Here is a 15,129-nt window from a genome sequence, read left to right as displayed (position 1 = left end):
CATAATTTTATTTAAAATGCTACATGCCATTTGCAGTTCCAAGGGAGGGGGACAAACTTCAAGTCAGTTTCTAAAAGATTAATAATGACAAGAAATARAAGTTTTCTAGACACTTTTAATATGCTAGGACACCATAAGGACATATTTCACAGAGCCCCTGCTGCTTATCTTACCAATAATAATATGTTAGTTTGTGCTGCCTCCCTTGAGCTGCAAAGGAGTARTGAAAAAACCTAGAAATTTCATTGTGTGAAAACATTTGGATGCTTGATCCTTGAGTGTGGATCCATAGCATGGTTCATAATCTTTTCCTCTGCTGTACCCTGTACAGACGTACCCTGACAGATTTTAAGTTGCTTTCTCTGAGCATAGGGATCCAGTAACATCCTAAAGATGACTGTGAGGGGTTTTTTTAAGGTTATAAAATATGCTTTTCTTTCACACAAAAAGTGACTGGGTTGTTTGGCTGATGAGAGGGTTAAAAACCTAAATTTTGGGCATTCTAAGCTATTAAAAACAATATTGTTGTCAAGTGAAGCATCAGGTAATAATGACAGCTGAAGCAATGAGTTTAATTTCCATCCCTTTTACATCTTCATGTGTGTCGTGTAGTCTGAATTTTTACAACAGCAAGAAACCATGTTTTTATTCTGGAGAATACTTTGAGATAGAGTTGAATGTTTGTGTTCCTGTGTAGATCAAATTGCCATGTGGGAAGTGAAGCTAAGCCTGGATTTTATTCCTTTATCTCTGTACCCAGTGTCAGTGTGTGATTCAGTGAGTGAGCACAGTTTATCTGCTGTTAACTTAGAAATTCAGTGTAGCTCTAATGTGGTGCAGTGCCAGGGACATTTTCCTTGAACAAACTTCACCTGAGGTGGCTTTTCACTGAAGAAACACCCTCAAACATGATCATAATAGAATTTGTATAGAGTCTTATTTTGGCATGCTTTTATTTCATATACTGTTTAATCAAGTAATACAATATAATGATGCATAATATAAAACATAGTAGAATAGAATAGAATTGAATACAATACAATATGGCTTTTGAGAATTAGTAGTTTTTCTGCAATGTCTCTGTAACCCAGGAGATCTTGTTGAGCTATTTTATGATAAAATCTATGTATGGGAAAATAATTTTACTGAAAAGCATTGTGTTAATATAGAAAATACTTCCTTTGTGGAAGTTTGATGCTTTAGTAGTAGCTGTACTTTCTGGTGATTTGTTAATTTTATTTTTAATAATCTATTTATTACATAATTTGACTAAAATTTCATTCTTGATGATAGGTTTAAAAAGGTTTGCTGGCCTGATATTCCAAATCCTGAAGAGAGTCTTGCAGTGGAATGGCCTTTTCCTTCATCTATGGTAATAGTTACAATTTTATGCATTAAAGAAGGGTTTCAAATGGAGAGAAAAGAAACCCTTTTATGGCAGTCATTTTATGAACTATAAAAAACCCCCATATTGTGTTCCATTCTTCTTTTTAAGTGCTATAAAATGCTCTTTCTGGTATTCCAAAGCAATAGAGAAGATGCATCTTCATAAAGTACGTTCATCTAATTCTTATAGGATATTGAGACATAATGATTTGAAGTGACAAAGTGGCTGGTGGATGTGTTTTATTTAATTAAGTAAATTAAATTTGCACAGGTTGAGTCTATTAAATCAGGTTTCCACATCTGCATACCTGCTCCCTTCTCCACAAAAATGTATTGCAACATGCAGTAAGATTTGGTATATGATTGTTTTAACATTTCGTTCTTTTTATTTGTTGAATATTTATTCCTTGTTCAAGTTTTGGTGTTTATTTGAATGGAGTGGAGTTGATCAGGTTTACATAGAAAGTGTAATCTGTGGGGAATGGGATTTAAACTTTTTTCCTYAAAAATGTCTGGTTAGACTAGAAAATATGGACACAATCCAAACCTGATTCTGAGCCTTCACTGAAACTTGTTATTTCACTAAGCACAGAAAACCTAATAGGAAAGTGTTTAGCAAATGGACAGAATAACATTGTCATTTTTAGTACTCATTCCCATGTAACTGCATCCCATCTGAAAAGCAAATGAACTCTTAATTAGTGCACTAATAAAATTACAAGTCTAGCAGGGATAGTCCAATGACAATCATTTATTTTGAAAAACCCTAATACATTATCTATCCCTTTATAACTCTCTAATTTATCTCTTTGTACTCACAGAATAATTCATTTCTGAAGAGACTGTCATCTGAGACTAAAACTAYGGACTTTGAAGACATAAATGTTTTGGAACATTGTTTTCCTGACGAAAGTCCAGAAGGATCACTACTAATAAACTATGAAAACCATGTTTCTGTATGTACTGATATTGACAAAAAAAGCATAACTAATGGAGATGAAAAGATACTGAATAATGAAGAAAATGAAGTTGCTGAAAGTTTTTCACCATCCATGTCTTATGTAATTACTGATCAATTTATCAGAAGTCAAATGCACAGAGCTTTGATACCAGTGAAGGAAGCCCAACCCATAGAAATGMTGCCAAATGTTTTGTGTGGATCCCAACAGAATCCAATTAAAAATGAAGAAAATGGTGATGAAGAAGTTTTAAAGCTGGAAGATGTCAGTGAAGAAGCACTGTKCAATCCATACCTGAAAAATTCTGTTAAAACAAGGGAATTTCTTGTTTCTGAGAGCTTGCCAGAGCACAGTATGGATGAACACAAAAGCCARTCAAATGTCTTACCTCCTTGTCAACCAAATGCGCCAGGACAATCCTATGTAACACTGGACATGTTCAGGCTGGCCAAAGCTCAATAGTATGAGAGACCTCTGTTATAAAATCCTCCTGTGAGATACCCTTGGCACTGCCACTTACAGGCATTCATATGTTCTAATCTGATTGATCYCAGTTACTTTGGATGGGAACACCCTCTTCTTTTGAATAGCTGTGAAGTATTTTTTTGCACTGTGTTAATACTTGTCAGAGTTCACTTTCAGTGTGGGTGTTTGTTTTTTGTTGATTTGGGTTTTCTTTTTTTATTTTTTTTTTTATCAGATATGACAGTAGTGAGGAAAAAAAAATAGCTTTTATTATTTTCCCTTAGTTCTCCTGTATCAGTCTGCAAAAACAACCTGGTATTTGCTGCAGGAGCATAGAGCAGTGCAAGCATCTCATTTATTTCGCCCTAGACAACTAGTTCCCAAAACTCAGCTCTGCTGGGGAAACATGGTCAGTCTTGAACATGGTTGGAACCTGCCAAATCCTTCCTTCAGTTACATGAAGCAGAACTGCTTTCCTGTGCTTATTTCCCTTCATTGTTTTTTATCTGGTGTTATAGATCATGTTCCTCCTGTTTTACAAATTTTGTAGATTTCAGTAGCTGTTTTTTTGTATCCCGACTCTTGAATTAGTGGTTTGCTTATAGTTTCTTCTGTYTTTAATGAGAGTATATTTGTTGTCTGCATTTTTGAAAATATGTGTTGTGCTGGCTGTGTTACTTCCTTTCCTTTCTCGCGTTTTTCATCATCCTCAACATTTTGTGCTGCTTTTGTCTCTCCTGTTTGTTTCCTGCTTTTTAAAACTACTTATTGAAGGATTATTTTACCTTCTTGTTCCTTTGCTTCGAATTTGTTTCAGTTTAGAACTGTGTTTCCCAGTTGTGTTTTTAATGTTTTGAACTGAAAAAAAAAAACTAAGTAGGTGGTCTTTTATTGGAAGAAGCACTGCATTAGAAAGTTATTTTTCAGGGAGCTAATGAAAAAACACTAAATCTATGAAATCTCCCCAGATATTCTCTGTTAACTGATGTAAGATTAGGTATTTCTACATGAAAGCTGTAACTTTTGTAATTTGTTTTATGATTTTGATAAATCATAAAATCCAGTTGTAGTTTCCATTTTAAAAATAAACAATAAGCAGTAAAGCACTCGATCACACTGGAGGCACTCACACACACAAGAAAGAGGCCATCTCTGTAAAATTCTTACTGAAATACTTACCCTGTTAAATAACAGGTTTAAAAATATGTAGAGTCTTGAGTAAATTGTGTTATAAGGGGATGTTCAGTATGACACACGTGGGGATACGGTAATTTTAAGACTTYATTCTCACAGTATTTAGAGGCTTGATGTCATCAGTCTTGTTTGCACATAACTACAGATTTCTTTCTGGTTAAAAAAGATGCAGGAGTTATGGGGATAGGAAAATGAGAGACAAATGTGAATAGAAATAGCGTTTTGTTTCTGTGCAGGAAGAGGAGTGAGAGAATGGAAAATGCATTGTCCAGCATGAATGAGGCTGARCTTTTCCCTGGATGCGTTAGCTTTTATTTGCATTGTGTTGGAGAAACGGTAAAGTTTTGCATTTAGGATCTTTGTCTATAGTTTGGAGCTGCTTTCACTTAAGAACAATGTTTCTCTAGTTTCCAAGAAAAACAATTTCTGTAAATGTTCCTTGTCCAGCAACACTGATTCCCACTGCTCACGTGTGTTGGATCACTTTCTCCACCACARTGCTCTAAGCCCTTGCTTACTTAGGTAAATCATGCTCTGAAATTAGGACAAAGCTTTGGCTGGGTCAGTGCTTTTTCTGCTGCTTTCTGTTGGTTCTGGACTTCTCACTCAGAGCTATATTGTTGTTTCCTYGGCTTCAGAACTCACTGACTCCATCACAGAATTTTTTTCCCTTAAATCTTGGTATTCGTTTTAATATCACAGTATATAAAAATAAACAGATGAAGAGATATTTTGGTCCTGTCTAGGAATTGTTTAACAGCCATATTCTGAGCTACATRTTTGAGACAGGTAAAAAGTGAAAATAATGCAACCTTTAAGGGATCATTATAAAGGGGATGTTCTTTATTGGTGGATTGGGTAGGTTATCCCTTGTAACAACTCTTAGGTTCYGGAGGGTATCCCATTTTATTTCCTTTCCTGTTGCTATTCTACTTTTCTATCCTCATTTTTCTGTTTCCCATGCCCATAATTTTCTCTGAAAAAGCAAAATGAAAGAAGTGGTTCAGTACATTCCAGAAATTAAAGCTGCCTTTTGCACATGCTTTGGAATGAAAGCTTCTTGCACTTGGTTTGTTTTGGGTTGGGAGTTGTACTCTTTCTGACCTTTTRCAATTGGTCTTTCAAGCTAACGCTGTGAATCATTAACAAAATAAAACTGAGAAAATGTGTAAAAACTTGTTTTAATGATTTACACTAAATGCATCATTTAGACATTTTCATATTCACTTAGAATAGGCCTCAGTTTGGACTWCTGTTCACAGGGTCACAAGGGAGTGGGCTTTAGTCATTGTAATTTTGCAACATGGCTGCAATTTGAGTCGGTGATTTTGAATGTTCGACAACAAGAATATTACTCCATTTGGGTTATTATTCAGGCAAGAAAAGTAAGTTTCTAAGTCAGTTTGTTAAAAACCAGGTATGTATTAGTCAGCACTAGTTCCTGGGAGCTTCTGAGTGCTTCTGAGAAAATCAAGAAGAGCACAGCCCTGGTGCTGTTCCTTGAGGCTGAGGCCTAATGAGCATTTCTCAATGTGGCTGGGGTGGGGTGCAGCACCACAATCCACCCCGTGACTAAAGGCAGCTTCTCTGGGCACCCACACAACCCAGGCTGTGCTACAGCCTTGGGACAGAGAGGCTGGAAAAATRCATGGTGGAAAGGGGGGCGTTCATCAACAGTGGCTGAACATGARCCAGGGTGTGCCCAGGTGGCCAAGAAGGCCAATGGCATCCTGGCCTGGATCAGCAATGGTGTGGCCAGCAGGAGCAGGGCAGGGATTGTCCCCCTGTCCTGGGCACTGCTGAGGCCACACCTCGAGGGCTGTGTCCAGTTCTGGGCCCCTCCCTGCAGGAAGGAACTGAGGGGCTGCAGCGAGTCCAGAGAAGGCAACGGAGCTGGGGAAGGGTCTGGAGCACAAATCCTGTGAGGAGCAGCTGAGGGAGCTGGGGGTGTTCAGCCTGGAGAAAAGGAGGCTCAGAGTGACCTCATCGCTCCCTGAACTGCCTGGAAGGTGGGAGTTGGTCTCTTCTCCCAAGTAACATGTAGTGGGACGAGAGGAAATGGCCTCAAATTGTGATAGGGAGGGTATGGATGGATATTAGGAARAACTCCTCCACTAAAAGGCTTGTCAAGCACTGGATCAGACTGTCCAGGGAAGCTGAAGCCACCAACCTCAGGGGTATTTAAAAGATGCGTGGATGTGGCTCTTGGGGGTCATAGCTAAACGGTGAACTTGGCAGTGCTGGGTCAAGAGTTGGACTCTGTGATCTTACAAGCACCTTGAACCTGGAGAAGWCTGTGATTCTATAGTGTGCCTTCTAAACATAATTCACTGTGCTGATATTATATTTTTCCCCAGGGCAGAGAGGAGCTGAGAACTTGAGTTCTGAAATCTGATCAGACTTTTTGTAGGTCCATACCATTCCTAAACACAAAGGTTACATTAGAGGTGCCTCTGTGCTTTTMTAACCTACTTAACACATTCATGTCTAGCTTGTTCAGGGCTTCTTATCAGCTAGTTTTCCATTTGATCTCCACTCCAGCTTTTTCCTTCTCCYGAAAGGTTGCTAGACCTTACATGAGGAGGTGTTCAGCTGCCATATATAATGCATCCTTGCTGTGAGAACAAAATTAGATGGCCAATGGAAAGTGTATTTTGCTATTTCTTTACCCACTCTGATTTTTCCAATATGKTGTGCATGCACAGCTAAGGAAAACTGAAGTGCACTCACTTGCCTTCTCTAGTGTTTCCACAAGCAGAACACCTTCAGATGTAGACTTTTAAGGAAAGGAAAGGAGTTGATCCTGTTGCTGCTGCAAGTTGGTGTGGCTGCAGCAGAAGTGATGCCGGTACACAGATACACACACATCATATGGATATACACTTATGCATCTATGCAGCTACACTGATCTGAGAAAYACCTTTGAAGTGCTTGTGTCCACCTGAGCGTATTCACATGTGCATTTGCCTGAGCCCAGACACTGAGAGGTTTCACAGTTAACCGAGTTTGCAGCAACACTTGCAGAGAAGGAGGGTGTTCATGTGATTTATATTGCTGTGTAGTGCCATTGGCCAGCACAGATGGAGTTACAGTTACATTGTGATATGGTCATAAAAGTGAGATTTTGTCTGGTGTTTTTTTGCAGCTGAATGGTACCGAATCCTTTGGCCTTGTATTGTCAGGGATTAGAAATATTACAAAAAAAAGATAATGAGTCAACTGAAGTTCTATCTTAAAGAAATCTCAGATTTAAATTCTGAAGGCTCCCTTGATGAATTTGAGGAAGGGACCTTTGTTATAACAGGGATTTTATGTATCAGGTTGTAAGATTTTAGCTTTGAACRTATAGATGTCAAAATACAAAATACTGAAGATTTAACAGCACAATATTTGGGAAGTTTTTTATGTAACAAGCAGTGCAATTCTAAATCTCAGTGATCACACAGAACAGTGATTTAARTTAAAAAATCATATTCTTTAGGATTGTAAGAGATAATTTGTGACTGTATAGTCAATAGCTTTATCTTTCATTAGCAGCTATTCTGAAATAGATATCCTACTAAAGATCACTCGTAAATAACGCATAGTGCTTATATGCCATAAATTATTTAAGACTATATRAAAGCTTCTTGTAAACAGATGAAATGGATGCTAATTACCTCTAATGTCTCAGTTACTCTGCTGTTGTATCTATGTACTACAAAGACAGTGAAAGGTTTGTTCTACTGCTCTGTGTGAATGTCTGGCATACTCATGGCAGGAAGCAGGGCATTTTGTCACTAATAACTCCTGAGKCTGTGAGAACATGGGCTTATTGCAAGTTCAGGTAGTTGTTAATTGCAGCCTCTTCTGCCTCCTGGCAAGACAAAAGTAAAATATACAGTGATCTTATGGCCTTTCTGTGGAAGGGCTATTTACTGGAAAATGTGCTACTCTTGCCTCAAAAGTAAAGCATGCCTAAAGGAATTTATGTGTCCTGTGAACAAAGGTTGACAGCTGTAAACGGAGCTGACAAGAAGTCATGAAGGATTGTTTTTGTAGCATGACCTGTTCTTAGTCATACTGTTTATTAGACATATTTATTCTAAAATACTCTTTGTACCCTTCTTGCGTACATGTCGTGTCTTGCAGTCTGAGAATTTATGAAGAAGGCTCTGAGCAAAACAGCGTCATTTTCATCCATTAAGTCTTTCTTCATACTACTTTGCAGAAATTATTTTCCAAGTATTTGACAAAAATGTAATTACTTTAGTAAACGTGGATTAATTTGCTTCTCTTTTACTGGGCTTTCTAATGATTATTTTGTTTGCCTTTTTTCTCAAGAGTAAAGAGGAATTCTACTGCTGCCTTGCTGTTTAATTTAAAACTACTGTGTTATCTAAGTCTTTTGAACTCAGAACATGAAGAGTGACAATCCAAAAATGGGACCAGATGTTTGACTAACATATTCTTCTGTGAATCGAGATTTTTTTTTTTTTTTAAAAAAAGAAACAATTCTTTAAAACATGAACAGAAACAGATGTGCATACTTATGCTCTAGATTTATCCTCCTAACAGTATCGTAATAGGACACTTGGAAAGTAAACAGTGATCATTTAGTGCTGCCCACTTGTAAGAGAGCCAAGAAATAATGAATGGCTTGAAACAACTGAGGTGTGAGTGTTTGGAGGGGGAACGGGGCATGTTCTTGGTAGGCGGTGCGGTGCACTGCTCCACCCCTAYCACTGGAGCCTGTGGCCCAGCCCCAAAGTGGCCACCAAGCCACTGCCCCYCACCCCTCTGCCCTGCAACTTCCTTTTCTCAAGATCTTACTTAAGGCTGGATTTTGCTAAGTGAGTGCTTTGTGAAATCCCTTACTTTAACTGGATGTTGCTTTAAAATTTGCCAAGTATTATTCTCTCTCTAAGGTTTGCAGATAAAATTTGCAATTCAATCTCCTGCAAAATTTATTGTGCTCTTCCGTGTGGTGCCCGAGGGTCTTGAGGTACCTCAGTCCTTTAAAACACTCACTGAGCGAGCTCGGGGTGTAACAGCATTCCTGTGCTGTGCTTCTCCAGCTCYTAAAAGAGACAAGTGTAGAAAATGCTCTCATCAGACTGAAAGGGGCACAGTTTCAAGCCAGTCATGTGTCCAGAGATTAAAACTCCAGGGCACAGCTGCAGATTAAGGACGTCCTTTCCCAGGGTCCTGAATTACTCAGGTTATCTGAATGAGCTTTGGGAGCGTGGAGGAGGGTGGAGGGTTCGCCCATGACTCATTTGCTGGGGGATGAGGATTCTGGGTGCTCAGTAACAGAACAGAAATCTAAGGCTGCAATGGGCTTGTTTCTCAATTCAAGCTGTCAAAGGAACTATGCTATAATATGGTGGTTTATATTTTAAAATTGCTGCTCTAACACTGACTAGTCCCATAGTGTAGTGGGGTCAAGAGTTTTGAGTTTGAATGTCTGCTAGCAGTATCTTTCTCAGCCTCTCACGTTGCTTTGATTTCCAGGCACTGCTCTGCCCCACACTGGGAGCAGCAAGCCCGCTGAGCCAACAAGTACATTGTCTCCATTTCAGTGTATGACCTGACAGAACTGAAGCATCCTTATTTATAATATTTCCTGGGTTTCTCATTGCTATGCTCAGAGGGCAGTAGTGACCTAGCCAAGGCTAAATTCTGCAGAATTTTCACCACTGCTTGAGCAACTCCATGTCTAATGAAGTTTAACAAAGAAGTATTATGATTTCATAATCACAGAAAGGTGTTGCAATAGTATCTAGGGATGTCAGAGACAATGAGCATAGGCTTATAATCACAATTAATGCTCTGGGATGTCCACTTAGACATCATTGAACTAAACCAAACACTTTATTCTAAAGCAAAGGAGCATAAAAGACTTTCTAAAATGTTATTATGCCAAATTATGTCCTAATGTAAGAAACCTCTTTCTTTAATTATACCAGATGAACCCAGCACGATTCTGCAGTGATAGCCAATGTGTAAGTCTGGACATGGACTCTATTTTGTATTTCTGTTACTGTCTGAAACAGTTAGCTGAGGGGGTTTGAGCTAGGAAGGGTTTTTTTGTTTTGTTTCTTTTCCTGTTTGGTTATATTTTCTTCCTTTCCAGTGGTAGGAATTTAGGCCGGCATCAATAGTTTGTGAGCTACAGGTATTTTTATTTACAAAATGGGTTTCTAAATCGTCTGAACGCAAAAAGATTTTATCAGTGGGGGATGGTGTCTTTGCTTTGCTTTGAATGTAAAGCTTTTTTTCCCTAGCACACTGCCCAGAAATGCTCATACCCAGCTGTGTTCATGGCGTGCTGCCTTTGCTGCCTGCTTCTCTCTCCCATGACCTTACACCTCCTTCAAACACGCTCTGTGCATTTGTTCTCTCTTCAGCAGTGTTTCTGTTTTGTTTTACAGCTTGGCTCACAAAGAGACTTGGGTTATTTGTCTTTAGGGATTGCATCTCTCTTCTGCTTTTGCTTTTATTTTTTGGAGACCTTAATTGCTTTTACCCTTCTGATGAAAAGTTTCTACAGTTTTTGAGTCAGACAAGGCTTCCCATCATCTGATCTGCAAGGAAGGGAAGCAGGAGGGTGTGGGATCATTTTGGGTGAAAAGGAAGGCACAGGAGTTTAGATTTTGACATTTTTCACTTCCAGCACTGACAGCACTGTCTTTATTCAGTAAAGGCCAATCCTGGAAATAAGCAGTGCACTACACCTCCTGATACACAGTGGTGAGAGGGAGAGGAGCTGCTTGATCTCAAGTAGGGGTGACCCCATCCTTTGCTCCCATCCCTCTTCACCCTTGCTGTGCACATTCCCACTTYCCCAGCTCCACTGTCTCCATGCAAAACGATCAAACAGGTTGCTGTGAAATTATCTTGGGTTTATTAGCAGGGCTGCTAGTGTGTAAACATGGATCATGTTCCTGATCTAAGGTAGGAGCAAAGTGGGTCACTTCTCAGGGAAAGGGAGCTGGCAGCGCKGTATCGAATAGAGACAGGAGCACGGGTGTGCGGGGTAAATTCCTTCACATGCCCCTGCTTGCTTTGCAGGGGGGTGACTGGGTTCTTTTGTTGCCATGTCCTCAGATAAATTCTTGAGTGCATTGTCTCCAGCTTGTTATTCTGCTCCGACACTGAGGTTTAATTTTGTAARGACTGATTTTTTCTTTAATGATAGGGCTAACTAGACTTTCTGTCTGGAGCCATATGTTGTGCCCTGTTTACTCCCATTTTTGTGGCTGAGTCTGCATTTCATTGCCTTTAAAGGAATTTGTACTCTGTCTATTTGATTATTTTTGGTGTTTCTATGTTGACATTTTTATTTAAATTACTCCAATGCTGACCTTCTTCCTGCATTACATTTAGGCTAATTTTAAAGGCTGGTACAAGATTCCTTATTCTTCAAGCTCACAAAATGATTCAATTCACTTCCATTTACAGATGTGTATCTGTGCATTATCTATCTAAACAGCATTAATKTATATAAATAAGTAAAATGAAGAGGCTTTCTGACACATGCAAGAATGTTAGTAGTTTCAGGAAGGAAGATGTCCAGCAGACAGAGGAGTAAAAATGCATACAGTAAATGGAGCATAACGGGGATCTGCTAAAAGGGCTGTGCCTGAGCAGGCTCTGGAGACATCTGCTATTGCCCCGGGGCTATTGACAAGCTCTTGTGTCTGACACAAGGTGGGGACACAAGGATGGACACTCTTCAGGTGTCTGGCTGAACGCAGCAAGTTTCATGTAATCCATAATAAAGCACAGTCAGAATATGCCTTAAATTTCATTTCAGTAACCCCATTTAGGAAAGTTGTCTTAGTACCAAAATAGCAGCATTGCCTTGTGCACAGCCGTGTCCTGAGTGGTGGTGGAGAGAGGCAGTGYGCACGGTGGGTTGGTGCCCGTGGGTTTTCCTTTCGTACATGTGCAGCCACGCACGTTCTTTTGCCAATGACGCGTCTCCTCAAAACGGGAAAAAGCTGCATCTGTTCAAGCAGGAAGAGTTGTGCTGCCACAGGCTGAGTTCAGAAATGGTCTTCAGGAGCCTCATGTTTTTTTTGCCAAAGCACTTGGGTGATAGCTTATCTGGGCAGAGCAGGGMAGTGATTCCGGCTGCAGCAGTGCATGACAACAGGCTTCCTGTCAGCCAAGCCCAGCATTTGCATCAGCCCGCGGGGACAAGGAACCGGCCTTCGGGGCTCTTTCATGTGCACCGGCTATTGTGTGGCCCCATCCGAGGGGATGCTGTGCCAAGGGGCTCTGCGATACTGACCTGCTTGGCGCTGAGCCTGCCCATGACCTGGATTTATTATACGCTCAGGATCGCGGGTGATGGAAAAACTTAACAAGGGTCACGGCTTTTTCTCATAAAGGGAGAGGAAGAAGAGAAACCAAGGAGGCTTGMGAAACTATCAGGAAATAAATACTAAAAAATTCAGGAGGTAGTGCTGGAGCAGTCAGCCTGTCAGGCTGCAGAGGCCATCCTGCCGGTGTAGAGACAGCATTGCTGCCGCCTCCTGGCACGGTGCTGCTGGGCTGGGACACAGAAGACCCGTGAGGCCAAGAGTGGGGCCGTGATGTGCTGCTGAGAGCAGCGGATCCAGCACCGTGCTGGGACCCCGGGGGATGCTCCCACTGCCCCACGGTGCTCCCTTGCTGGTCCCAGTTAACGCTGCCAGCATGTGTTTGCGGCTCTACCTCACTCGAGAGGCAGTGAGAGCTCCAGGCACTCGCAGCCCCGTTCTCTGAGTTTTACTTGGGATTCTGGTGCCCAGAACSTGCCGCACGACACTGAGCACTCAGGCAATAGGCTGTGCCAGCRGAGCACCAGCTGAGGGCTCTCACTGAAAACTGTAGCTGGCCCCTGACCCAGCTTAGTGCCCAGGCTTGCTGTGTGACTCAGGCGTCATCACAAAAAGGAAACGAGGGYGATGCCTAGTACATCAGTGCACGGTACGTTTCCCTTTCCAGTCAAGCCTGGAGTCAGATTACTCACTGRGAAAGTCATCCTGCATCTCCCGGTTGAGTCATTAGTGCTCAGCCTCTCTAGCTGATCCAGGAATTCCCCAGCTATTTTGTAGAGAGGGAAGAATATTTTGGCTCTGCTTGTTATTTCGTGCGGATGGAGTCTGCTGGGAAGTCAGAAAGGCACTGGATCACTCTGCCATGAATAGCACAAATGACTGGAAAAGAGATGTAAGATGCTTTTGCAGAGATTCAATGTTCCTGTGGTTATCAGGCCAGACCGAAAGAGAGATCCCCCAGCTGCGCTGCAACCACATTGCCCGGAGCTGTGCAGGGCTGGCAGAACTCCTGTGCACCTCTCCGAGGCTGTCGTGCTGTGTTGCTGTCCAGTACCAATCTTGGCTGGACAAACCTGGGCTACTTCAAAGGTAGAATGTGGTTGGGCACACCTCCTGCTCCCTGCAGCAGAGTCTGTGCTGGCCCCTACGCTGGGGATGGAGAGCTGTTTACAGGAATTCAGCTGCTTCTGGCATGCGAGTGCACACTGCCCAAGTACCTGTTTCCTGTCTCGCTCTGGCAGCAGGGGAGCAGCCTCTAAAAGATAAACTGCTGCCTCCTCTTCTGCACACACCTTGGCCTGCAGCTGTGGAGCTCATCASCTGTGAGTGCAGGGGAGAAGGACACATAAAATGCTGCACCTCTGTGGAAAGGTAAAGGGCCTTGTGTGAAACAAGGGCTAGGAACCTGCTGTGCAGTAACCCAACAGTGTGGAAGAGGAGTCTTTGCATCTAACACCAAGCATTAACTGGTATTACTTACCTGGGATGGCTCTTCTGTGGCAATAGTAATTGCTGGTGACATTTAACAYAACAAACCCCATCCTCACTCCAATGCCCTCTCAGCTGTATAGGGGTCTGAATCTGTGTATTCAAATGATGAAAGCAGTCTTGCCCCAGCTGCCCACCTTACAGCCATTTTTGAAGGTACACAGCCTTTAAAGATGCAACTCTGCTTCTTTAGTATCGTGATGTAAGTTAGTACCTTTTAGAACTGAGATACAAGCCTATGARGTCCTCCACGTATTAGAAACAGAAGAACCAAACGCAGGTGACACTAAGTGCAGTGCCAGACATAGCCAGTGTGTAATGCCTTTCTTGGAAATGAATCTGTGTGGGCACAGTGTATTTTCTGTTTCCAGAAGCAATTTCAAAGATGGGACTAAGGACCAATCACCTGCTGCTCAACATGCCCACTGTGCAATGAGGCAGCCTTTTATTCAGGTCTGTCATGGTCATGTCTGTTTCTTGCCTGTGAGGCAGTGGCCCAGACTCCTCTCCTTCTGTGATTACTACCTGGTCAGCCTTACAAAACACTGACTCSAGCACACAAGGAAAGTATGGGATTTTGTTTTGTTTTCTTTCTGCATATTATGTACTACAGATATGCAACATTCAGGCTCAGTAAGGTAACAAAGAGGAAGACATTCAAAACTGACCATAAAATAAATTGTAGAAAGCAGATTTTATATGACAATACACATGCAGCTTGCRAAAGAATAAAGACAGTGAACAGGTATTAAAACACATTTCCATACAGAGACAGCTTATGCAGCAWTTTACAAGTTTAACGTCTGGCCAGAGTACACAAGCCCTTTAAAGCTGGCATTCAAATTAYCACTAGCTTAATCAGCCATACTTACTTTAAGTACATAGCAAAATTTAACTTAATGTTTACATTCACTAGCCATCCAATCAGCATCAAGGCACTTTCCTTGTTGGTACATCTGTTCCTATGACGCACACCTCCACTTACCTAGATGCATATATTGGCACAGCAACTGGGTGACCAGTAACTTATCCCCAAAAAAAAGCAATTGGTTACTAGACAATCCCTGGCTGTATCAAAGTGTCAGGCTATATGTGACACTGTAAACAAAACTGGTGTGTTAAAAAAACCACGGCAAGTTGACTGGATCCTTTAACAAATGTGCTTTGATGATGAAAAATAATAGGTGTTACCAGTTTCCACTCTGCAGAGAATGCCCACCTGCCACGCCCGGAGAAGAACAGCTGACACTTTAGTCTGAGCAGGAGGATGTGGATGTGGAGCTTTCCAGCCATCAGTCAACAGTTGTGCCATAAGTGTTTTTCATCTA

The 15,129-nt window shown here is 41.4% G+C and overlaps 1 protein-coding gene across 1 annotated transcript in view; it reads left to right on the top strand.

Annotated features, from left to right (window-relative positions):
- IL31RA (interleukin 31 receptor A) overlaps positions 1–3,716 on the top strand; it is a 36,507-nt gene extending 32,791 nt beyond the window's left edge. Inside the window, exons 15-16 of the mRNA XM_057389680.1 lie at positions 1,294–1,372; positions 2,208–3,716. Of these exons, the coding sequence (XP_057245663.1) occupies positions 1,294–1,372; positions 2,208–2,807 (679 nt within the window). The 3' untranslated portion in view covers positions 2,808–3,716. The remainder of the gene's footprint in view (positions 1–1,293; positions 1,373–2,207) is intronic.
- Positions 3,717–15,129: the final 11,413 nt, after the last annotated feature.

Source organism: Malurus melanocephalus, unplaced genomic scaffold, assembly GCF_030028575.1.
Source record: "Malurus melanocephalus ecotype Western Australia unplaced genomic scaffold, MMel_1.1 scaffold_18, whole genome shotgun sequence".
Lineage (NCBI taxonomy): Eukaryota > Metazoa > Chordata > Aves > Passeriformes > Maluridae > Malurus > Malurus melanocephalus.
The sequence above is the reverse complement of the archived record's forward strand: the minus strand, read 5'-3'. Positions and strand labels throughout refer to the sequence as shown.